Below are 26,802 nucleotides of genomic sequence, written 5' to 3' on the forward strand. Positions count from 1 at the left end.
CTGCTCCTCGTAAGACATTCTTCAGCTTTGAACTGAAGAATCCTTCAGAAGACCCTTCACCAGCTTCGTTGCCTTTCTCTGGATCCGCTCCAGCACCGCAATGTCTCTCTTGTAGTGAGGGGCCCTGAACACAGTACTTGAAGTGCAGCCTCACAAGTGCCCAGTACAAAGGTAAAATAACTTCCCTGGCCCTGCTGTCCACAGTATTTCTGATACAGGCCAGGATGCCGCTGGCCACCTTGGCCACCTGGCGTGCTGCTGGCTCACAATGAAGATAGGTTCACTCTGTTTTTGTTAGTTATACCCGTGCCTCTGGTGGCCTGTGGCACACGACAAATTTGAAGCTAAAGTGATGAAGCAAACTAACTTTAGGCTTACTGAACATGCTGAAACCATCATCCCTCCCAGTTCTGAGGTCAGCACAGCTGGTACATAACTGAGTTTCCCTTGGGGGAAATCATGAAAAACAGCTGTACAAGACAAGGTGGTAGGTCAGACAATTCAGTTACATGAAAAGTTTAGGATATAAATAAGAATGAAGACAAGTTTGTCGCCTGTTCTCAAAGAATTTAATTGTGAAAAAATGATTGTTTTATGTGACCAGAAGATTCGCCTTTCTGCCAAGGCCGAGAAGTAATAGGGTTAAATTTCAGCAGGAGACATTTAGGTTAAGCACTTATGGTAAACTTTAACTCAGAATGGTAACATGTAGGCAATCTGTTCCTCTGTGTTAAACATTATCATTCTTGACAGATGTTTGACTGCCTTACCCTTAAATAATCCTACATTGGAGAAGGAGGATGCCACTTAATGGTCTACTCTAGCCTCATTTTCTTAGAAATCAGCTACAATTGAAAATCAGTTTATTTTAAATTTCGTCAAATTTTCCTTTTACTATTAATTACAATTGAGATCTCGATAACAATTTGCTACATTGCTGGAGAGGAGGAATTTTCTTAAGCCAAATGTTTTCACAGTGAGTGATAACATTCAGTACTTTTGATTTTGGAGCCCAAATTTGAGAGATGTTTGGGCAGCAAGGGGAGAATACAGCAAAACCGTCCTTCTTCCACCAAAGGAGAGGAGGTGGAGTTAGTGCTTAAATAAAGGAAGGTTTGTGCTAGAACCATGTTATATGATTTTGGGTACACCTTAGACTTCTTGTAGGCATTAGGATTTTGGATTATATAATGCTGCCCTCTAGTGGTGGAAAGATAGATTGCACAGAGAAATACCAGGCATCGGTTGTTTGTGTCGGTCACACACTGCTTACTGAGGCACAGGAATGTCATTTTAGAATTTAATCCCAGCCATGAAAAGCACAAGAGTCTCGTGAAACTAAGGAGGGTAAAGTTAAGAATGACTGCGTGGACAGGCGAGAAACTAAATGTATCATCTTTTACGTTAAAGTATATACAAGTTTGAGGGATTAATGTTTGCACTGCTTTCCATCAATCATGTTTCTGAATTCTGTCCAGCAACCTTTCACATTTGTGTGCAATATTAGCATCATGCATGAAGTGACAGGGAATAGAGTACTGTTGGTAAACATTATGGCTGGGACTGATATTTATGTTTGCATTCCAATCCTAATTCTGATACCGGTTTTGGGATAGGAGCAAAGATTATTCAAATAAAAGTTGAAGGGTTTTATTGGTTTATGCCAGGATCAATTGTGCTAAGACCAGGCACAACTGAATTTCTCTTTAGCTGCTTTTGTGGGAACATTCTGTGATTGCTGGTTAGGCTTTTGGTTTTGAATCTGTGTGATTAATTTATGATAGTGCATTAATCTTGTTTCTGTTGTATATTTAACTTTTCAGTTATCTTACTGACCTTGATCATATTGCTATGCCCTCATTTGTGCCAACTCAGCAAGATGTTCTTAGAGTCTGAGTGCCAACCGCAGGAATTATTGAGTATCTTTTTGATTTAGAAAATACTGTATTTAGGTAAGACTGCCTGTCAAATAATTTAGTATACAATTATGAAAGTAGTTGCAGCAACTTTACTTCTAAAGTCCGTTAAGCCTTTGCACTCAATGAGTGTTGCATGTGTTTCTAGCCCTTTCAGTTAATACAGTAACTTGAGTGGTGTTTCAAAACGTTCCTTTTGAAAATTACATGTTTCCCTCCTCCCCCCGTTCAAACAGCCCATACTGTGCATGCTGAACTATTATTTTAATTAAAAGTCTTGGATGTGGGGGAGAGTGCAGAGGCAAGGTATTTACAGTAACATGAGGCTCATATCAGAATGTAGTTTAATTCATTTAAAGCTAACAGTTTCTGCCTCCTGGCTGAAACTGTTTGGAAGAGATGACCCCACAGAGATATGTTAAAGCTCTCATGTGAGTTTACAACTTTCAGTAAGATAACATTAGGGAAGAGATTGAGGAAATGAGGAGTTAAAAAAGTGGAGGGTCAGGGCAGTAGATAGTTCTATTATTCCTACCATGTAATAGGGAAAAAAAAAAGCTCTTTCACAAAACTACCCATTTCATCACTGCTGCATGCTTAGGAGTGTTGCGTCGCGGCTAGAAGGAAGTGTGGCAGGAGGGCCAGGAGACCTCCATGGATGGATAAGGAGCTGCTGAGGAAACTTAGAGGGGAAAAAAGAGGCTTATAGAAGGTGGAAGCGAGGACAGGCGGCGTGGGAAGAATACAGGAACATTGTCCAACTTACGAAAGCTAAGGCCCAGTTAGAATTAAATCTGGCAAGGGATGTGAAAGATAACAGGAAAGGCTTCTATAGGTATGTAGCAAATGAGATAGACTAGGGACAAGGTGGGCCCTCTCCGAAAGCTATCGGGAGAACTGGCAACCATGGATTTGGAGAAGGCTGAGGTTTTTAATGACTTCTTTGCCTCAGTCTTCACTAGCAAATGCTCTGACCACACCACCTAAGTCTTGGAAGGCAGATGCAGGGACTGTGAAAATGAAGACCTTAGGCCCACTGTAGGAGAGGATCAGGTTCGAGACCACCTTAAGAACCTGAGCATGCACAAGTCCATGGGACCTAATGAAATCCAACCGTGGGTCCTGAAAGAGCTGGCGAATGAAGTTGCTAAGCCACTGTCCGTCATATTTGAAAAATCCTGGCAGTCAGGTGACATTCCTGATGACTGGAAGAAAAGTAATATAACCCCCCATTTTCAAGAAGGGAAAGGTGGAAGACCCGGGGAACTACAGACCACTCAGCCTCATCTCTGTGCCTGGCAAAATCTTGGAACAGTTTCTCCTAGAAAGCATGCTAAGGCACATGAAAAACAACGAGGTGGTTGGTGACAGCCAACATGGCTTCACTAAGGGGAAATCCTGCCTGACCAATTTGGTGGCCTTCTATGAGGGAGCCATGGAACTGATGGACAGGGGCAGAGCAGTTGACGTCATCTACCTGGACTTGTGCAAAGCATTCGACACTGTCCCGCATGACATCCTTGTCTCTAAATTGGAGAGACATCAATTTGATAGATGGACCACTCGGTGGATAAAAAACTGGCTCGATGGCCGCACACAAAGAGTTGTGGTAAATGGCTCGATGTCCGGTTGGAAACCTGTAACGAGTGGTGTCCCTCAGGGGTCGGTGTTGGGACCAGTCCTGTTCAACATCTTTGTTGGCGACATGGACAGTAGGATTGAGTGCACCCTCAGCAAGTTTGCTGATGACACCAAGCTGTGTGGTTCGGTCGATACGCTGGAGGGAAGGGATGCCATCCAGAGAGACCTGGACACGCTTGTGAGGTGGGCCAATGTCAACCTTATGAAGTTTAACCAAGCCAAGTGTAAGGTCCTACACCTGGGTCGGGGCAATCCCAGGCACTGCTACAGGTTGGGTGGAGAAGAGATTCAGAGCAGCCCTGAGGAGAAGGACTTGGGGGTGTTGGTTGATGAAAAGCTTAACATGAGCCGGCAGTGTGTGCTTGCAGCCCAGAAAGCCAACCATATCCTGGGCTGCATCAAAAGAAGCGTGACCAGCAGGTCGAAGGAGGTGATCCTGCCCCTCTACTCTGCTCTTGTGAGACCTCACTTGGAGTATTGTGTACAGTTCTGGTGTCCTCGACATAAAAAGGACATGGAGCTGTTGGAGCGAGTCCAGAGGAGGGCCACGAGGATGATAAGAGGGCTGGAGCACCTCCCGTATGAAGCCAGGCTGAGAGAGTTGGGGCTGTTCAGCCTGGAGAAGAGAAGGCTGCGTGGAGACCTCAGAGCAGCCTTTCAGTATCTGAAGGGGTCTATAAGGATGCTGGGGAGGGACTCTTCCTTAGGGACTGTAGTGGTAGGACAAGGGGTAATGGATTCAAACTTAAACAGGGGAAGTTTAGATTAGATATAAGGAAGAAGTTCTTCACAGTGAGGGTGGTGAAGCACTGGAATGGGTTGCCCAGGGAGGTTGTGGATGCTCCATCCCTGGTGGTGTTCAAGGCCAGGTTGGACAGAGCCTTGGGCAACATGGTTTAGTGCGAGGTGTCCCTGCCCATGGCAGGGGGGTTGGAACTAGATGATCTTAAGGTCCTTTCCAACCCTTACTATTCTATGATTCTAAGATTCTCAGTTTCCTGTCATCTTTTGATGCATGAACAACTTTAGTAATTGTAATTTTCTTTTTTTCTTTCACTATATTGCACATTTTTTTATGCTTATTTTGGACAGTAGGAAATAAATAACAGACTGCCATCACCAGCTTATTCCTAGGAACTCCAAACAGCAATCTTTGAATGTAGTTCCTTAGATCACTCTTGAAATGGACAAACTTTATTACTAGTATAGTACATAATGCCCTTGTCCTTTGTTATGTTACAGTATGTTAGTATCAGATATTTGACCCAATACACCCTGCTTCAATTCTCACAGTGAGGTCAGAATAGGCTTTCATAAAGCAGCAGTCTATGACTGCTCACTAACTCATACAAGAATTCAAGTAATTTCTATTACTAAGGCTTACCTTGATTTCACATGCCATCATGCCATTCATAGCGGTGATCCAAAACCCAGTGAATAAGAGGATATATAATATGAAGAATAATGATCAACCAATGCATTGCAATTGCACCTAATTAAAATAATATTTTTAAAAAAGCTTTCAAAAAAACCTTTATGATCTCTGGTTGATAGATTTTTACTACTGTCCAGAGAGTGTAACTTCATATTAATTTTTGTTGTAGAATCGACTGGAAGAAAGCAAGGCCTTATTTAAAACCATCATTACAGATCCCTGGTTTCTGAATACTTCAGTCATTTTGTTTTTAAATAAAAAAGATCTTCTAGAAGAGAAAATAATGTATTCCCATCTAATTAGTTACTTTCCAGAATACACAGGTAAGCATTTATCCCATACTATATTCAGAAATCCAAAAGTCATAGTTAAACCAGTTAGTTTTTCCTCATTAAATTGAAGTGCATTTATGGAATATATTCAATACCTATGCTTTTCTACTCTATCCTTTAAAATATAAACTTAAGTTACTCAGTTTTACTGGAAGTTTGTTTTTTTATTGGAGCATTGTGGACAGAGCCCTAAGAGGTTTCTTGCAGCCATCTGTTACCATTAGAGTGACACAATCACTATTTACTTATGAATTTACTTATGACAAGAATCACCTTTTTCATCTGCAATCTAAAGAGACAAGATATGGGGCAGGAACTTGGGGAATATGGCTATTAACCCAACTCCTTATATACTATAAATCCTAGTATAGTTTTACATTCATTATTATAACTTGTTATCTATATAAAACTTCAAAGTTAAAAAGCAGCCTGAATGACTTTTCTGAACAAATGTTACTCAGAGTTGCCAAAAGAATGATGAAAATAACCACAGATGGATTCCATCACTTAATATAGTATTATACTATGAGACATGTATCATGTTGAATCCTTCAGTTAGTAAGGAAAAGATTGTAATGGTTTAATAGCTACACCCTATCTTTGCAAAGAGAACCCTGTTTACTCTGTGTGTTTTGGAAGATTTAATTTCTCATGGCCTTTGACATACTACAGTAATGCAGCAAACTATTAATATATGCTGGGTAATTTCAGTTGCGTAGGTTTTCATAAAAAAATTACTTGGCCAGTAAGGTTTACCTTTTAAAAAGCACACTCCACACATTTTTAAAAAGCAATGTTGTAACACCTCTTGCTCCACTAACATATTAATGAGAAAATGCCAGCAACGGAGTATGCTTTTATGGTGATTTGACATTTAAATATGAAACTAGCCTGTTAAGATACTGCCCATATGTTTCTCTCTTGACCCATAGCTTTTAACTGTACAAAACCACTAATTGCGCTTTTTGCTAGGACCCAAACAAGATGTCAAAGCTGCCAGACACTTCGTTTTGAAGCTGTATCAGGATCAGAATCCAGACAAGGAGAAAGTAATCTACTCCCACTTCACTTGTGCCACAGAAACAGAAAATATTCATTTTGTCTTTGCTGCTGTGAAGGACATGATCCTGCAATTAAACCTAAGAGAGTTCAACCTGGTTTGAAGACAAAACATGGTTGCAGCCACCAAGTATGGCTTACTTACAGCACAGCCTGTGTGGATTAAAAAAAAAAAAAAAAAAAAAAAAAAGGAAAAAAAAGGTGTCTTTTTAAATAGCATTTGTAGAAATGGGAGGAGGATTTATCTTTACTGAAGTATGGATGAAGAGAACTTTATTTCCCATATTAGTTTTGTCTGAGAGTTATTTTTTGACAGCTGCAGAAATTAAGTATATTTAGAAGAATGTATATAACTACATTGCTGTTCAGCTGGTATTAATATTTTTTAAATTTAGCTTTTACAATTATAGCTTGTAAAACTTCAAACAGTGATGCCTTAAAAAGGACAAGTTTGTGTTATTTTAGGAAACTAGATATTTTTATCTTGTTCTGATCAATGTAGTTGAAAGACTAGGGTAAACCTATTAACGCTTTTTCGAAGCATCTCTCAGTGGCCTTCACAGGCCAAACCCATTAATGTTTTAGAAATCATTATAAAAGATTAGTTATTGGTGACCCTTGTGTATCGCCACATTTTTGTTCAAGTGCCTTAAGATAATAAAATACCTTTCACAGTTAAAGAATGACAGATTAAGATCGTGTAGGCAGTCCATGGAATTTACTATTTCCTGAAGGGGAAAAGCACATTGCAAACATTCTCGGCACTCACTGCCACAGGAGCTTGGAGATCATCCGCAGCTGCCTGCAGTAAACTAGGACTTCAGTTCCTCCGTGTCGCTAATATAACTTGCTTTTTGCACCTTGCATTCATGGGTAATTTTGCAGGGATTACAGAGTGCTAAAGCCTCTCCTTGAGAAGATTTCCAGCCTTCTTCCCATCTCCGCTCCCTGCCCAAATACAAACCTCTCCACTAAAGATGCCAGCACCACTAATAGCTCAGTCAGTTCTCCTTCACTGCACATGGTTCTCCATCTGCTTGATGCAACAAGGAATGAAACTCCAGAAAGATAAAAAACCTGAGAGATATCCAGCTAAAGATAAGTCAGTTTTTCTCCCATTTTGCCTATAAGTGTCCTACCTCATCACGCCTGTTCCAGCAGTCACGTTTCTTTCAGTCTTCAGTGTACTGATGGGGAGATGATGAGTTAATAAAAATTAATGGCACGGAGATACTCTTACTGCTTGTAGGAAGAGGCTTTAAGTCAATTTATTCCTCTGTTGAAATATTACAAAATTATTTAGAATTCTTGTTGCACATTTGCCCTGAAATCAATCAAAACCTCTGTATAAAAATCATGACTGCTGTGAATGGAACTTCAGATCCTTACATCCCCTTTGCAGTCACAGAAGCAAAAACTGTGACCAAGATCAGAGTTGCAATTCTCATGTCAAATAACAAAGCCCCGGCTTTCAGGTGATGTATACATGTATTTGCATATAATACAGAAAATTCGTCATTAATCCACCAGTAAGAATAGTATCAGGCAAATCTTGACCAAGAAACAGAGTTAGAGGTCGGGAAAAAAGGTGTCAGCTATCTGCTAATTTATTCAGTTTTAGACAGAAAAGCATAAGGCATTCAAGAATCACATAACCAAACTATGGCAATTTGCATTTAGGAGAAGATGATGATAAATGCAAAAGCTTTCTGTATAAAAATGTGAAATGCTTTATAAAATTTTGATCTGCATAATAAATATTGTGATACACATGAAAGACAGATCTGAGTCAGAAACCCTTTGCACCATACTTCAGAAAATTACAAATACACAATGCATTATTAGCAGTATTTTTCACCAACTGTTCCCATATGTAATAACCCTGTTCTGAAATACAGAGTCTCAATTCCTTAAAAAAAAAAAAATATTGGTTGCATCTTTAGTTTTGCTGCATCTTCCAGTAAAGATCAGTCACTGCAGGTGGAGAGGGACCAACTGGGAGAGTTTAATGCTGGAAAAAGGTACCACAGAATTGTATGATTTGCTGAAGAAACACTGTGCACTCTTGTCTTGTACAATACTTATGTGATTCCAAGCAATGCAGTCTTTAGGTAGTTATCTTCTGGAATTCAAATGCGAAACGCTCGAGAAGAGGAAAAAAATTTAGATCTTCTGAATAGTTTTGTGTGATATTCTCATTCTTGAAGCTAATACCATATCAGGAAATACACAGAAATCAAGTATGTACACATCTATTTAAATGTCATATGGATATGGAGCTATTCATGAACAATCCACAAGACTTAGCAATCCTGTTTAAAGCTATGTGATGTACTTATTGAAGCTGTTTTACATAATCAGAACAATTAGGAAACTAGGAGTGTGTAGTTCAAATTCAAGAATATGCTAGAAGTAGTAAATTTTAACTACCATCACATAGTAATATTAATCTCATATTGACTAGTGTGTGGTATTTGTTGTTTGCAGATAGATGGCTAAAAATAACTCAGAATAAAAGACCTTAGTGACTTGTTTATATGTATTTTGTAAAGTACTAAAGATAATAAATAGCTAATGACAGAGATACAGAAATCTTTTGGGGAAAACCAGATTCTTATGAAATCCTCTTTTTATCTGGCAACATCATCTTTCCTTTTTTCAATGCAGCAAAAAAACTCAAAACAAAACAAACCCCCTTCCCTCCCCAAAAAAAAAAAAAAAAAAAAAAAATAGCTCACATATGTGAATGCAGTTATTAAAAACTTGTCTTTATAATAAACCAGAGGTAACAATTAAGGTCTGTATTCTGCTTTTACCAATATGGCTGCAACAGAAATTTGACCATGTGTTCTCAGAGACAGGATTTGACGTAATTTGTCAATTTCTACCTATGAAATTCTGATTGATGGTGTTACTTGTTAATTAAATCAGCATATAAAGAAAACGAATAATAATCACATTCCAGTCAAATAAAATTCAGTTTCACTTTATTCAAGGTGAAGAAGAGGTTGGGAGGTAAGAGGCGGAGGTGGTAACCAAGAAAGCCATGCCACATAAAGCCATGCAGCTGAACAAAAAGAGGTGCAAACAGACTTACAAATGTTTTAGCAATGTGTCTGGCATCTTTGATTCTATGTTTGGTTTGTCATTGATTTCTTAGAGGTAGTTCTAACCCACCCTTAACAAACTACTACTGAGAACCCAAATGACATTTCTCAAAGGTATTAAGCTTAGGTAACAGTCATCTAGAAGGGAAACTGTTCTTCAGTCCAGGCCATGGTATACTTTTAAACACCACAGTGGGCAGACCTAAATGCTTACATTTTAATTTTTATTGATATCCCCGTGTCTAATTGCATATAGATTTTTAATAAAATTTAATATATCTATTCTGCCATCTTGTTGAAAAAATATGCATATTGCAATAAGGAATGAGGCACAGCAGAGTGGACATCTCAAACAACTTGCAGTAATCCAGAAAACTACTCTGTGGTGTAAACCTGAACATCTTTCTTCTTGCCCCCAGCTCATGGATAGTTAAAACAGAGAACTGGTGTCTGCCGAGAAATGGCAAAATTCATTTATGACTGTATGGAGAAAGTGTACGGAAAAAAAAAAGGGGAAAAAAGATACAATTTAATGACTAGAAAAACAAAACTAGAAAATCATGTTGTCATTAAAAGTGGAAACAAGGAGGGAGGTGGGGGAGTGTCCCATGTTGATTTTTGAACATTTTCAGTGTTTTAGTTCTTAGTTAAGGCTTTTAGTTAGCACAGAAGATAAAAATATTTTACACTCTATAGGAAAAATACAATTTCGGGGGAATTGTTACGTTTTCCAAACCATGATCTTAACCACAGACATGCACATTTAAAATAAATTCTTCAACATTAATGGTTAAATTGCCTAAAGATTACTGAAGAGCCAGCTGAGATTTGAGGAGTTTGTTGGCAACATAAATGTAAAAGTTAAGAGTTTGAGATAATATTAATTGAAATAGAGGCTCTGCGAAGAGAAAATGTTTAGAATAGGGTAAATTGATAAGCTACACAAACGGGAATGTACAAAGTAATCGCAAGACATACTAGAAGTGAAAGTTGCAGCAGATACTCAGTAAATACTGGGGATAGAGAGAGGATGAGACAACACTAATCAAGAATTAAAATAATGAACTATCATGCCTAAGATGAAAAGTGACTGATGAAAAAAACTACAGCTACGGAATGGTACTCAGTGCACCTAATAACACTACTTATCTAAGGCAAAGTATTCTATTAAGTTTGGCGTGATTATAACCTGAGTTAATATTCTTAGTACGTGCTTAGTGTACAAACAAGTGGAGCAACACAGTCATTGTCATAGTTTGGAATTCTCTTATGATCTTTTGATTCAATTTACAATTTATGGGAAGAATTACAAGATTACATGTATTTTGTAACCTCCTAAATGGTTACTCACCACTTAAAGAAAGATTTAACAGTAAATTAAAGAACTGCAATTGTAGGTTAGCATGCTCGTCATTTTAGATTTTACAATAATGTGACAATTTGGATTTCTCAAGCACCAGCAATCTGCAATGTCAAAATTATATCCTCTAGCTATAAATATTCCAAACAATAATTTAGAAATAATATTCTGGCAGTAGGTACTTACTACATTTAGCAGATATTTTGAAGATTTTTATATGGGAGTTTATAAAAACCTTCATATAAAACTGTACTGTTTTTCCTGTACTTTTTATGTCAATGGCAGTAAACAGCCATTCAACAATACTATGACTACTACATCTCAGGAATAAGTAGAATTGCACACATTCAGGCACTCTCTATTGAAGTTCTGCTGTCTGGATATGAAACAAAAAAGTTTCCTTGGGTAAGAAAAGTTGATAAAAGCAACTGTGAAATATTATATTTTTTATTAACAAAAATTTGACTTTATTAGTCACTTGCTTAGCACACAATACTGTGTAATCCAAGGCATTTATTTTTGGTATGCAACAGTGCACTTATAACCCCATAAACTCCTTTTTGAATTGCAAGACTTAATAACTTACTTAAAATGATAGGCTTTAATCAATATTTTTAGTGCAGAGATATATTAATTCTCCCCATTATATATATGTGTAAACTGTTGTATTTTCATGATATTGATAGAGGTTCTGCAACATTTCCATGAGTATGAAAGTGGTACTGTATGGTAAATTCATCGTGACCTGGTCCATTCATTTACAAAAAGAAAATGATGCTCACTAAGCAGCCACTCCTGTCGTCATCTAAATTGCACTTCTCTTGTGAGTAGCCTCCTTAGAATTTGAGTTGTAAGACTAGTGATTATTAAGTTAGCATTTCCTTTTGATAAAGAAATTTGAATTCCAATACAGCCTCAAGTCATAAGAAAATGAAGTCTGAAACGAAGGACTGATTTTCAGAATAATCTGATTTGCTCTGAATAGTATTGTAAGATGTATTCCAGAGTTCAATTTCACCATCAAAAGTAATGGTAAAACAAGTTAATTTTACACTGTATTTCTAAAAAACTAAATCTGGAATTCTTAACATTAAAAAAAAGAAAAACCAAACAGAAGCCAAAACTTGGCAGAATTTTTTTGATCACTAGATTTTTTTTTTTGACTTCATGTTATCTATTTTTGTTATATAGCCATACACTGTTATGACCGTGAAAAATGATTTCATAATTCTTTCTTCCCTCCTGTTTTTGCTTTTGTTGCCAATATCTAAATAGTTTTGCTTGTTAAAAAGGAATTAAAAATGTAGTTGTTCAGTATTCTTCGTATCTCCATTTGTTACAATTTTGGCTGAGTCTCTCTCACTTCTTCCAGTTTAGAAAGGATCCACTGTGTGAAGAAAAAGGAAAAAAAAAGTTTTCTTCGTTAAAAAACATACAAAGCAGTGAAAATTATATTGGATTCGCCAGCTACTTCATTATCTGTTCTCTTCCTAACCAAGTTTTAACACAGTGTTCAAAATTCTACTGTAGATTATAACCCCCTGATTTTCTCACATAAAAACAGAGGCATTTAAGTACCAGTATCTGATACTGAATGGCACAGCTAATTAAACTGGCTAGGTTGGTATTTCAGTTTCATGGTCTGTATTTCAATGAAATATTTTTTAAAAATAAATGACATCATCATTTCACCCACATCATTATTAATGCTTTTGCATTAGTCAACAACTCTAGACAAATCACAAATGGCAATAGAGAAGCAAGGATACCAAAAGACAGAGGACAACAATACATTGTAGCAATGTGATAATACAGTTATTTAGAAAGACGCTTTCTTGAACTATATTTGGTGAAACTCAGGAATTTCACATTCACATGTTTACTCAACATGAAAGGGAGATTAGTCTCCTAAGAGTTTTTAAAAAAAAAAAAAAAAAAAAAAAAAAGGGAAAAGAAAAAGAAAAAGAAGTGGGTGTTAGTGACATGGAAATCCGTGGCAGAAGATGAAGTTACGCAACAGGACCACCGTGAGAAATTTGCATAACGCTTTCAAGGAAGATGAGTAGATGATTAAAATCAGATTCTGTTACTGGGTCAGGTTTTATGTGACAGATCTTTAGGATGGCCTCCTCTCCATCACAAGTTTACCCCATCAAGGAATCTCAAGGAAGCCAGAGCTTCTGTTTAGCAGGTTGCTGAAGGTTTGAAAGAAGAATTGGCAAGCAAGAAACTGTTGAATCAGCACTTCTCACAGATGGAACACCTTCTAGTGTCCAGTAGACTGACAGTGTTCACAATGCAGTGTCACTGAAATGACTTCATAACCTCCTTACTATTAAGGGTGCGAGTTTCATTTTCAGTACTCTTAAAACACTTCCCTCAATGTCATCTCTCTATATACACAGCACAGATGTCACATTTGCACAAATGAGCCATAGTCTAAACAAAACCCAGAAGCAACTCTCAAAAGACTTTCTTTTGAAGGATAGCCCCTAAGGCCCTGATCACAATTTTTGAATGAAACTTTCGATTAATGAATTTTCTACGGAAGTACTCCTGCTCTACGGTAAAACCACATTCCTTACCAAGCCTGTCTGACAGTGACATTTCCCTTCATATTCACATTCCTGTTGGTTTTGTGAGGTTCATGGGCCTTTCTAGGAAAATACACAAGCCAACATTTTTGCGAGAAGTTTTTTAGCTTTCTTTTCCTTTCTTAAGACTTACGGCATACATAGTATGATGCATTAATTGGATTTTTGGAATTACTCCTGATTTAGCTGGGGCACAGGTGGGATTTCCTTCCCACACAGACTACTTACTGGACACCCACAAAAAAAAAAAAAAAAGAAACAAAAAAAAAAAAAAAAAAGAGCTCAGTACCTCCAAAGAGTATGGACAAGTCAGCATGGGGCCCTTGACAGTATTTGTAATGCTTTTTGAGGTAAGAGTCAAACGTCATAACTCAGCTGTGCTTAGAAACTATGCTCATGAAGACAAAAGCAGATGAAAAGATGCAAAAGCAACTTAAACTAATGAGAGAATGCAACTTTCACAGACTGTTTCAAAGTGTGATCGTGGGGTACTATACCTGACTGGTGTGAATGTATACACAACTAATTTACTGTTTAAGAAAATAATTAGCTACGCTAAGAAGAACAAAGCAGAACTTTTGCAACCCAACTACCTCATTGTTCTGGTAGCAGAACTGAACCACTCCTCCTCTCTGTTGTAGTCAAAACTAGTGATGTCAAAATGAAGAGGTCATATATCATATAAAATGAAAGATTTGTGTTTCTATTACGGATTTTCTTCTTTCCTCAACCAAAACTATATGTTGAGGAACAGAAGAAGGACACCTCACCTTCCCACCCACCTGAAATAAAACTAAGAGTAATTTACAAATATTGTTTGTTCTATTAAAATGTACTATTTTAATTCACATTCTTGATTGCTTAGTTTTTTGTTAGTAGTACTGTTAAATCAGCTGTTTGATAGTTATAATTTTGAAAATTTGCAGTGAAGTGCAAAGCTTTGTACTAAAGTATTTTTTAAATTCAGTACTGCCGTTTCCATCTGTGTCATGGCTGTGTGGAAATGCTGAACTTTAAATATACATAGTAGTTTCAGGTTAAGAATATTTCTCTTTCACTTTTTAAGCCAAATTTAGCACAGTATAATTGTAATAGTATCTTGATTTTACCTTAGCATCCTCTGGAGTTTTAAAATTAATAATTTTTCCAAATTCTTTGGCATGGAACACAGACTTAACTCGCTCCTAAAAAAAATTGAAAGAAAAAATAAAAAAGGTAATTCAAAATTGAATGCATTTCTTCAGACTTTACAACTAAGAAGGTATTTACCATTAAGGCAGCTATAGAGCTATTTGGGTCAGACAGCCATTATACTGATCTGAATATGTTCACATTGCATGCACACACCCTGAGAAACTTCATTTTCTGCATGAAAGCACAGCAGAGTGTAATGCTCAAGCAATAACAGACTTCCCTCACCATGGAGTCCCTGGAGACTGGACTAAAACTGTGCAGAAATGGAAGGCAGATAATGGAGTATGTGGAGTAACAAAATCCAGTACTTCCTAAGGTTGTAATTTGTCTTTCACCTTTAAGTAATTACTCGGGTGGACATTCCACCAATACTGACTTGCAAGTAGTAGCGTTAGCAACTTAGGCTTCAGAAACAGAACATAAGCAGTGATTTGCAAAATACTGTTTTCAACCATAGATTTCAATAAACAGCATACTACAGATATGTTAATGGACTCTGAAATGACTGCTGTGTAGGGGTAAAGATGGATATGTTATTCAGCATTGTCTGAAATGGCAGAAACTCTAAGAATTATTTCATCCTGTAAAAGTTCACTTGCAGTCAGAAATCCAGTTTGGAGGATTCCAAACCAATATGGCTCTGCCTTTCATGCTCTCTGCAATAGAAACAAATAATCTGAGTGAAAAAGTGAATGACTTTGTATGCTGTCAAGACTGTCCTGACAACCAATATGTGTAATTACACACATGAAGCTTATAAAAACCAGAAAGAATACAAAAACATTGACAGTTAAAATTCATTGACTGAAATAAAATTCAGTTACCATCTCAAAAAGAATTTAAGAAGTAATTTTTTTTTTTAAGGAACTTTGCCTCTGTAAGTACACTCAGTCACCAGTAGTCATCTTTCTCCTTATGGCCTTTGCCCGTTTACCAGGGAAAAATTTTTTGGATTGTTTAAAGGAAAACTGCAATTGAGAGCAACATTCTTCAATTTGCATTGAAAGGGATAAGCATATATCATTACATTTTTTTATAAAGATATTAATAGTTTTTTATAGTTTCACAGAATTTGGTTACTAGCAAATTAAAAAAAATCTCTTTGAAGCATAGTACCTGCAAATGTATTGCTCTGATATATTCGAAATTTTGAGATCACCACAAGGTAGAAGGCTAACATTGGCATATTTCCACGGTGACAGAGTGCATAATAAAAATATTCTGCAGTCTTTTGAGAGTTTTGTTGTATCACCATTTTACAAACTATGAATACACCATGAAGTGATGCATACCAAAAAAAAATTGCCAGGGTTCAAGGAATACTTTCATCTGCAAACACCAAGTCACCATTCTGCTTAGAACAGTCAGAAGCTAGTTATATGAGGAGTTTGCCCATGACAAATTTCAACTCCCTTCTCTGAGCATCTTAATTAGAAGAGAGATCAAGAATTCAAAGGCGAGAGATCACGAATTCCAATTTCAATTTTATAAACAGTAAGACAAAAAGAAAACAAAACATTAAGTTAACATACCTTGGCTTCAATGCGTAATCTTCTGCCATCGACGATGAATGGTTCTTTGGTAAATTCATCATAAGTGTATTGCCATTCACATGTCAGCTGTCCAAATGTCCCTTTTGTCACAAATAACACACCACTACAACGAGAAAATGAAATTAATAATTTTAAAATTAGTGTAAAAATACTCAAAAGTTATCAAGTAATCCTAGATCTGGTGAGGTCATTAACTGTTCCAAAATAGTCCTCATCTAATGATACGTAACAACCGTACAGCGTACTTTTCAAAGGAGTGAATTTTGAATCTTCCTCTTATTTAAAATACTCTATCTCATAGCAAAACTGTAACACTCCTTCTAGCTGTAGTTCTACAAAAAGATGCACCGAATTCCTATTTGAGAAGAATTCCTGCTACTCCACTGTTAGACATTATTCACTCCATTCCTGTATTACCCATTTTTCCTTCTATATGCTAATTTATAAGGGAATCCCATAAGTTCTACTGGCTTCAGCCTACTCAGATTTATAACAAATCCTTCTCAGCTAAAGACCAATATTCCACTTCTCTCCTTAAATAGAGAAATTACTATGACACTCAAAACAACACTCTTGTGCTGAACAATCCCACTGTTGAACAAAATTGTTAACCGCACGCTACTAAGCATGCCTTCCTCGTTATTTTATCTACATACATGATGACAGCACAGTCACTAGCCAACAAGTATCAAGGTACAGACATTTTGATGATAGTTTTAAGTATTTATTATTCAGAGTAAAAACTGTTTACCTTTTTGTAACCATTAACAGATCTGTACTGTTGACCATAGCATGTGCAATGTATCTCAGTTTTGCAAATCTTCCATTTTCAATTTTCTAAAAGAGATAAAAGTTTGAATATGTTTGAATATGCTAGTATTAATTCATATACTAATTTTGTGCTAAAAATGTATTTGTTCCCCAAAAGTCAAAGTCAGAGCATGACTAACATTTCTGTGACAGCTAAGTTCAAAATTACATATGATTATTTGGTTCCTGTTAATGCAGCCATGAAGATAAAAATCAATAACCAAAACAGTCATGATAAAAATCAATAACCAAAACAGTCAAGAATAATATAATTTCTCAAAACATTTCAGGAATCAGTTTTCTACATACTTCTAGTACACACCAAACTTCTGCTGACTAATACAATTCTGAGACAACACAAGAAATAAGGATTAATTTCCTAATTTATGTTCAATCACCTCCAAAACATTGGAGTATCTAACTCGGGGAAAAAAATCTATACTTAACTGTATACAAGAACCCACTGTAGTGTAAATAGTGGGACTTAATAGTGCACTTGAGGCAATGCTTATTTTCTCCATAATCTCTTGTTTCCCCCTGAATTTACTTAATCTTGCCCCTTAATTGCTGTGAATATTGTAACAGAATATTCTTTAATGGGCAATAACTTTTAAATATTAATGGCAGCAGATGAATAATTTTTAAAAACAGAGGCTCTGTAAGTTTAACTTGACTTGGCAACCATTGGATTTCTGACTTTCTGAGCAATGAGTGATTAAATTACTGATTGAATTAAGACTGCTGTATCTTAGTTGGGAACTAACTCCTTGCATACTTCCCATCTGTTGCAAATTGGAAGCAAAAAAATTAGTATAAGCCAGTATGATTCAAGAAACCCTTAACCACACACATACTGCTTCAGGTATGTATGCCAATATTTAAAAAACAGGTAGGTTAGTTCTCAATGCAGTTAAAATAGCAAAACCATTTAATGAGTATCCATCATCACTGTAAAATGATAAAGACATTTAATTAGACATACCCCAAAACTTCAAATTTAGCTGCACAGATAACTTCACTTGCCCAAACATATTTTTTAAATCATGCCATCCCCTAAAGTTGCTGATTCTTTAGTGACTAAAATCAAGAACATTTGTGTAACAGGCTCCCAAAAGAGATTTCCAGAAAGTTCTCAGGAAGTTCAGAGTATTTCTCTCTCCCCAACTCTGTTGGGCTACATAATCACATCTATGGATCACATGCCTACTTACATAAGTCACTGCTTGAATTTCTGCAAAAGCTAGTGTCAGGGGCAGGATGAATACAGCATGAAGAATGGTATAAGAAATGAGGAATTAAGGGCTTGGAAACTCCTTATTCAAGCTTTGCCTAGGGCTTGCCACACTCCCATTTGTTCCAGAACACAACATGTTGGGTGGTTAGAAGACAAACAAGACTGTATGGACAGACAGCATGGATAGGATACCTGATCCTATGGGTCAGGTCTAGTTCTGTATCCTGATGGATGTTGTTAGTGGCCTTGTGAGAAAGATGGGGAGAGAAGGCTGACAGAAACTTACAGAAATAATGTGTGTGGAAAAAGCAAGGGTGGTTTAGTAGAGATAACAAATACACATCATTGCATTTAATCTGCAAGACTCTGTGACAATGCTAACAATTTCTCTTACTGACAAAACACATTATAAATATTGCATAGCATGACCAGTATCTCTCTTCTATTAGCAGCAATTATAGGGAAGCATTTAGCAATTTAGCCTTATGAGGGTGGAGAGGATCTGTAGTCTTTCTCCTGCATTAAAGAACATAACTTCCTTATCCTTCACACAGCATTGAGGTAAGGCTTTCAATCCACAAGTTAATCCTCTTTAAGTGGGACTTAATAGCGCAAAGTTACCTCTTTCTCTCTTTTCACTGGCTTGCAAGTTAATTTTCAACAAGCCATCTCATCTGACTGTAACTGATAATGAACTGAGAATTATGAAAGTTATTAAGGAAGTACAGTTCTTAACTATCACACAGGTTGCAATCCTAAACAAAAGCTATTTAAATGTCTATCAGATTCCACAAAAAGTTTTTCATTCTACTAAGATTCACAAACAAGTGATTTGTGCAGCACAAAAATACTGTCAGAAGGTAGTATGTGCTAAGCTAATTACTCATTGTTAGCAATGAGTTTTGTAATGGTAAACTCAAAGTTATCTGTATGCTATAAGACAGAACACAGATAACTTGTAGAAAGTATCTACAAACTTTGTTCTGTAGACTGTAGTCTACAGTTTTGTAGACCAGACATGCTAATTGGAAATAAAGCACAGGAAAATGCTGCACAGTACTTTTGCAAAGGTAATACTTGCATCTGTGCCAATGCTGAGCAGTAACTACTTCTAAATATTCTGCCTTTAGATTTTTCTACCCTTCATTTACAATCTGTATCCCTTTTAGTGTTAGACTTGCACCTATTCATTAGGAAATATATCGTGGACGGATATGCCAATTTACTGCTGATAACTGCTACAGCAGTCTCACTACTGCACTCTGCTACCAAAGTGCCTTATAAAACTCAAACATAAAAGGATATAGATGTACAAATACACTTTTAAAACAATTTCACAGTATTTCACTATTGTTTGCAGAAAACTAGCAACTTGGACCACTGCTTGGTGATGCAAAACTATTACAGTTAACATTGATCAATCATTGTTCAATATTAGTTTCACCACCATAAGAAAAAAACAAATACTAATTTTTAAAACGCAACTTCTGTATTTCAAATTAAAAGTGGTTTAATAACCTGATTACTTTAGTATATGTTGTGGTTCATTGACTAGACATAGAAAAGGAATGAATCTGTTGAAAAAAAGAGTCTGGCAGCTGTTAAATTTGAAATAATCCAACCATAAATTCTCTTTCTTGCAAATTATTCTTACTTGTAGTACAAACGCTTAAATGTCACTGCAGTAACCTAACACTAGATGTGATCTTCTGTGCAGAGATGGATATGCAAATGTGCTCAGTGTCTTAAAAGTGCCATCTCTGTATTTGGAAAAATTCCCAATTACACCACATGATTATGATTTATTGAGGAGCAAGCACAGAGGCATTTGACAATGAAATGGAGCAGTCAGTAGTGGAGACAAAACTTAAAATTTATGAACCTTATGTTTATAGTTCTAGAAAATACTAGTAGTATGTGTGATACAAAATTCAGAATGTTTGGTATACTTCTTGAATCATCCCAACTGAAACATGTAAAAAACCAAAAAAAATTCTGTAAGAACCGCTGCAACTTAAAAAGGGGTTATAAATCTCTCTGTTTGGATTAATTTTTTCAATTGGATTTTAGATTGAGGGTTATAAATCTCTCCTTCTGTTCAGATTAACATTTTCAATTGGATTTTAGATTGCCAATGTATTTCCTTATTACTTGCTTACTGCCCAAACATTTAAGTTTTAAAGGCTATTCACTGTTCTTGCTAGAAATTCAAATATTGAATATCTCTTTCAGTTCAAATTATAAGGTGACTTCCTCCAAAGCTGTAGAATTGCTACTTCCACCAGACTAACCTGGCATAATTGCACACCCATCTTCACCACAAAAACATGTAATAACTCTAAGCAGTACCCAGGTCACTCGATAGATCTAACTTGAATGTGTGTGAAAAAGGGGGAAAACTGTCGCACAAAGCAAAACAAACAAACGGAAGTAAAACCTTCCTTTTTCCACCATGCAAACTTCTCTCCTCATCCCATATTAATAAGAATTAAAGTTAATCCTTTATTGGCTACTCCCTCATTCCAGTTATCCTAATGTGCAATGTCATTCTACAAACAGCAAAGCTTTTGTCAATGACACACTGGTGCCTGAAATCAAGATTCTGTTCAGCCATGCAGGACAGCAAAAACTGGGACAGCAGCTTTCCTTCAGAATATGGAGTTTCTACTTCACAACAGAAATATTTGCCTATGCTGACGGCAGAATTATGTTGGTCAATTTTTGATCTCGATACCAAGAGAATTAATTCTATGAGCTGAACGGTGAAACCATACTGATTTACACTTCTATGATGATGACCACGTCTAGATTTCTTTATGTTTCCTGCCAATACAACCAAAGTTCTTGGATTTGTAGCTTTTGAAGTGATTACGGCATCAGCAGGGAAATGGCAAAATATTCCAATTTGCTTTTCTGTTTTCTCTGTCAGCTAACAAGCTGGTGTATACTTTACCTAGGACATTTCTAGTTTTTACTTCCTTTTCCACCATAAAAAGCATTTGTTTTAGTCAAACAAGCCAAGATGAAAACTGAGTCATGGAACAGGCTTCCATGTTCTTCTGAAACAATTGCTGTTAGCTGTTCTCAGCAAGCTTCCCGTAAATATACACAAGTCTTCTATTTAGGGATGGACAATGGCTATATACTACTACCCCAAACTTGCACATTTAAGTGGTAGGGATCCTGCTCTTTCCTTTAACCTAGACACAACATTTGCTCCTTTGGAAAATGACAGCTATGAATCAAGGGAGCAGCAAACTAGACAGCATGCATGAATGGATGCCTGGCAAGAGTCTCAACAATGTCAACCAAAAATTAATGTACTTTGAACTTTGGAAATTATTTCTCCCTATAATTTTATGATGTGAAATGTCAATTTTAGAGTACTCCATGATAGAGATGTTTATGTTTTAATCTGAATCCAAGCCAAGGGAGGTGAGGGAAGGAGAGAAAGGAGTATGACATTTTTCCCACTTCTCAGATGTTCTTCCTGGCAAACTGAAGCTTGAGTACTAAGAAACAAGAGTGTTCAATCCATTCCAACATTCTACCACCTGATCTGAAGCTTACCTCATGACCAAAAATGGATCACTGAACTGAAAGCTGAACACCTCCACCACAGTAGGACACAGTACTGAAGCACAGCCTTTGAAGGTTTGTCTTCTCTACAAGCTTACATCCACTGCAGCATAGCTGAGAAGCAACCTTACCCAACACTGTAAAAGAGCCTTCACAAACTCATACACTATAAAGGTAAATTAAAAAAAAAAAAAAAGGGTTTGTATTTATTTTGGTTTTGAATAGGCACTGAGATGTGACACAGAGAACTCCACTGATTTCATGATGCCAAATGTTAATGGCATAATGAATGTTCATGAGCAATGTTCATAAGCATGAAACTAGCCTATCTTTCAGCTTTATTCCCTGGCAGGGCAAAGACCAGTGATTTCTGGCAGGTCTATAGCTTCTGTAAATAACTAATAACGACAAAGGTATAAACAATGTTTTAAATGATCCCAGAAACTGTCTATAGTATCCTTCTGAAGTGACTTACGCTTATAGAATCTCCTGAGAAAACCAAAAGACCAAACAACCCTAATCAAAAGGGATATACCAGATAACATCAGAGATAAAAAGCACTGCAAATTCTTCACCTCAGCAATGTATAATGTATAACCTCATTACCATTATATAAGTCACTAAAAGAGTAAAATTAAACACCTGGGAAAAGCTGAATCATCAACTTGGTTTGTAGCTGACAGCAGAAAACTTGGCAACCTGAGCTGAAAGCATGGCACTTAGTCTTGAGGTTTTCAGCAACAGTACTGGACTTCAAATTTAATTCACCAGTGAAAAAGTGGGAGTAAAAATTGTGCAGCCAAAAGTTAAGCTATCAAAACATATTATATTAAAAATGGGGGGGACGGGGCGCGGGGAAAAAGTGGTCTCCATTTTTTTATATGTTACTGTAAATCCCTAAGTAAAATAATCTCTAAATTGTTTTAGGGTTGGGGTTATGTGTTTGGTTTTATTGTTTGCTTGATTGTTGGGTTTGGGGTTTTTTTCCCCATTTTTGGTGCCTTAAAGAGCATCAGTTTCAGCTAGTTAGCTATTAAACTTTTCACAAGTTTTGGTTCCATGACTTAGAGAAAAATTAAGTCCTAATATCTGAGGTGATAAAATTTTTTGTTATCCTAAATCCAAATTATTTGTTTCTCCAATGTATATTCAGAGGGAGCTAGAATCAAGACACAATAAAATAAGATACTTGTACAAAATCATTACTTTTTGCTTAATATGAAAACTTCAATAGAACTATACACCATGAAAGAGATACCCGAAGGAATATAATCATATTTGCCACACATACTGGCGTTTTTTTATTTTTTACATTTTTATTTTTTTTAGATAGCATTCTACAACCTTTCTAATCTAATGAGTACAGAAAGAACTCTTTTTAGTTATACTGCATTGGAACTTGAATTAGTGATACCTGACCCAGAAGTACTACCACACATGAGAAATTTTACTTCCACATTCTTTCATGATTTGTAGAAGTTTAAGTTAGAAAACTTAAAAGTTAAGCCAACTTGATAGAAAAAAAGGTGTTATTTCTAAAAAAACTTCCCATATTTGTTTTTGCAGGGATTCTTTTTCAGTCATAAAATGATTAGATTTCTTTCTAAAGCTGTTTTAGAACGAGATAAAAATGCTTTGTTATAAAACTGACATGCATTGTCTTGCAAGACAGGTCACTACAGAAGAAAAGCAAAATTTTACAGGAAGAAAAAATAAATTGTACCAAAAAGCCAAAGCAAAAAAGAAAATGTCAGGTAACATTAAAAATTGCCAAAATCCAGTAAAGTTAATAAAAATGCACCAGTAACCTTTCCAATTTCCTCAACTTTTAAACATGATTTGTCTTTTTTCAGGATTGAAGATTGCAATAAACTCCTACATTAAAAAAAAAAAAAAAAAAAAAAAAAAAAGAAAAATCTCCATTTGTATCTGAAATACTCAAAATCCTTCCCACAATGTTTCAGGCAGTAACAAACCACAAGAGTCTTTCACCTACTTCAGAAAGACATCCTTTTGAGATGACATTACAAAATAAGTAGCAATACATTACCTGTAGCAATGTTAAGGACTAGTAGTTTCAGCTAAAACAAGCTCTCAAGTTGATTTTGTACCCTCATATCTGGGAGATTACAAGCATATATTCCTTGGCTCACTGCCAAAAAGATCAGACTGTACACCAGCTTTTGAAGGCATAAAGCCAGAATAAGCAGTCTTATGGATTCTAACAGCTCTTCCCTCAGAATTTTGGTAAATGGAAGACAATAGACAATGAAGGACATGATATCACCTTTGGTAAATATGCAAACATTTCAGAAGCTCTTATTGTTTTAGAGCAATTCTACTTCTTCAGCTGCTGGCAGAAGAGTTAATTCTTACTAGAGCACTTACTGATACCTAAATATTGCAAGAAATATGTAAAATGTAATGCAAAAATATGAATTCAGCAACAAACCACCAAAACCAACCCCAAACAAAACTCAAAAAACCCCTAAACCCCAAAACAAAAAAGCAAAATCTGTGCAAGCATTCCAATGAATACAGAATAAAACAATTTTAAAAGAAAGAAATACCTTGAAAAGCCATACGGTTGAATTTATAATACAGAATTGTAGTGCTTCGGTGGTGTTATTTTTACCCCCGCATGTTCAGGTAAATAAAAAACTAAATACTTTTGCATGTTACATATGTTTTACTACACAGAGCATTGTAGAAGTACTGCTATTTTCTCCATCTGTCTGTGATTTTACACAGGCTTTAGTTCTGGGGTGAATTTTTTTACTTTCTTTGTTGCTATGAAAACAAAAATATTGATTTAAGAACCAAAGAATTCATGGTCTCAAGCAAAAATAATTAAATAAATCATTATTTTCCACATCTAAGGATTCCAAAGAATACACAAAATAAGAATTTAAAAATTAAAATCAAACAAATGATAAATGAAAAATTAAAGTTTTATGTTAAATGCTCTTTTCAAAATATACGTATTTTATCTTTTAAATACTTCTATAGGCCATTTAGTGTTTTTACATAATCTAGTTCCAGGAAACATGAGAAACAATGTGGAACAGAACAGATGAATCCATTTTAGATATACTTTAGACATGTTTATTGTTAAAAAGAAAAGCAGACAAAATACTTTTGAAATATGAAATAAACAGTCAAACAGCATTTTAACACCAGTAATGACTGTACAACCCAGTAAAGTTTTACTAAACATTTAAAAGCATTCCATCTAGCAAATTATAATCAAAACCTGTCAAACACTTATATAAATGCAAAAACATGAAATACACTTGATAGAAACATATCTGGAAATAAGCTCTAAGTTGCAGTATTACTATTTCTTCCTATTATTTAATACTACTTTCACCTCATGTCCAGTTTTATGCGTAAGACTGTTTTTATTATATTCTTTGCTCCTTTGCACTCATCATCATACAGTTTATTTCCCCACATTTTTTGCACAGTTTCAAAAATCAGAATTTAGTATCAGACAACCCCATTTTCTCAGTGGGAGTTATAGCAGCAACATTTATACTTCAAGGTCTTGTACTTAAAAGTGACAAAGGCCATGTATATCTATTACAGTCCATATTAGCCTAACTGTCATCATCATCATCACTACTACTGTGAGTCTTAGTCCACTCCCTGTAGGCCTGTCTTTTCTGAAAGCATGGTAAAGGAAGAAGAAAGCAGAAGTGTTAGTTTTGAAGTATTAGTTTGTCTGGCAAATTTGTTAATTAAAGCAAAATAAATCCCCAGAAAACAAAACAATTCTGAAGTGACATCCTACAGTATGAGCACACAAAATCTCCTATATTCTATTTCCTTTAATCAACATATACAACCTTTAAACCGCTAGAAGAAATTTTATTCCAATCTAATCCAGTAATCGTCAAAAATGCTACAACACAGTGACTGCAGTGGGACCAGTCACCAGACCTTTATACATAGAAATAATACAAAAGCGGAAAATAATCTTTTTTCCCTGTAAGAAAACATGATGCTATTTCGATTGCTTCAGACAGGGGACATGTAATACACTGAGACTCATGCAAAAGAATTATTGCTAGAACAGAAACATTACAAACTAAAAACATTAGCACACTTCAGGGTATAAGGAATCAAACATACTATATCAGAAATTAATGTCTGACAAAAAAAAAAAGCAATTCAGTATTTTCTGATTTGACTGTCTACAGGGAGAATTATAACCCTGTTTGGAGCTTTTATAACATTTCTTCAAGAGCAGTTCTGCCTTAGAATCATCATTAGTAGTGAAAACTAATATGAAACATACAATTTTTCAACTTTAGCTACTTTCGAAAGGGTGGCTGTCATCACAAAATGTGACAGGCATTACACAAGGCAATGCCTTTATGCTTTTGTAAGTTGGATTTTGCAGGTGACGGTACCGTACTCAACCAAACAACAGAGAAAAATTAAAATTACATATTACATTGCAGAATTTTTAAAAAGTTTCTCAGGAAAACAAAACAAAACCCAAACTGCAAACATGTACAAATTTAAGAAGCAAAAGCAATGCAAAGCCATTAGAGAAGTCTGCACATTAGAGCTCACTCTGTTGGCTTGCTAGTGTTTGGTGTAGTGGTACACTTTAAAACAGAGAAGGGGATGTTTTGGAATTCATTTTCTTGAAAGAAAGAGGAGAAATGTTACGCCATTCATCATGTTAATACTGGCATAAGTTTCCAGTAGTAGCTTTTAACTATGCTCTAGTTAAGGTAGTACTGCTTTATAACACTAGCTTTAAATTGGAGAGCATGGACTAAAGCTATCTCATTAGAAGAAAAACAGAGGCATACTACTTATTCTCAAAGAACTTTCACAGTCTGCTGAACTAGATCACCACTGAACATGGCTGAGATATCCCAAATAGGACAATCCTCTTCTACCAGAATACAAAAGATGCACTGATAAAATGCAGAAGAAAGTCAACCATATTGGAACTTGACATGAAACAAACA

At 35.9% G+C, this 26,802-nt stretch overlaps 2 protein-coding genes across 12 annotated transcripts in view; one reads left to right on the forward strand and one right to left on the reverse strand.

Moving 5' to 3' along the window:
- The window catches only part of LOC115601034 (guanine nucleotide-binding protein subunit alpha-14-like), a 60,503-nt gene extending 53,962 nt beyond the window's left edge, over nucleotides 1-6,541 (forward strand). Inside the window, 3 exon segments of the mRNA XM_030470559.1 lie at nucleotides 1,824-1,944; nucleotides 5,162-5,315; nucleotides 6,297-6,541. Of these exon segments, the coding sequence (XP_030326419.1) occupies nucleotides 1,824-1,944; nucleotides 5,162-5,315; nucleotides 6,297-6,487 (466 nt within the window). The 3' untranslated portion in view covers nucleotides 6,488-6,541.
- A 2,812-nt stretch (nucleotides 6,542-9,353) lies between these two features.
- Nucleotides 9,354-26,802, reverse strand: part of VPS13A (vacuolar protein sorting 13 homolog A) — a 114,051-nt gene continuing 96,602 nt past the window's right edge. For 6 of the 11 annotated variants that reach the window (XM_030511527.1, XM_030511525.1, XM_030511526.1 and 3 more), the window contains 4 exons: nucleotides 16,943-17,028; nucleotides 16,171-16,294; nucleotides 14,554-14,628; nucleotides 9,354-12,237 (listed from right to left, as the gene is read on the reverse strand). In XM_030511527.1, coding sequence (XP_030367387.1) covers nucleotides 12,187-12,237; nucleotides 14,554-14,628; nucleotides 16,171-16,294; nucleotides 16,943-17,028 — 336 coding nt within the window. In that variant the 3' untranslated portion in view covers nucleotides 9,354-12,186. Of the gene's footprint in view, nucleotides 12,238-14,553; nucleotides 14,629-16,170; nucleotides 16,295-16,942; nucleotides 17,029-21,821; nucleotides 21,981-24,903; nucleotides 26,749-26,802 lie in introns of those variants that run through there. The other 5 variants (XM_030511533.1, XM_030511529.1, XM_030511530.1 and 2 more) reach the window with 5 other exon arrangements.

Source organism: Strigops habroptila, chromosome Z (assembly GCF_004027225.2).
Source record: "Strigops habroptila isolate Jane chromosome Z, bStrHab1.2.pri, whole genome shotgun sequence".
Classification (NCBI taxonomy): Eukaryota; Metazoa; Chordata; class Aves; order Psittaciformes; family Psittacidae; genus Strigops; species Strigops habroptila.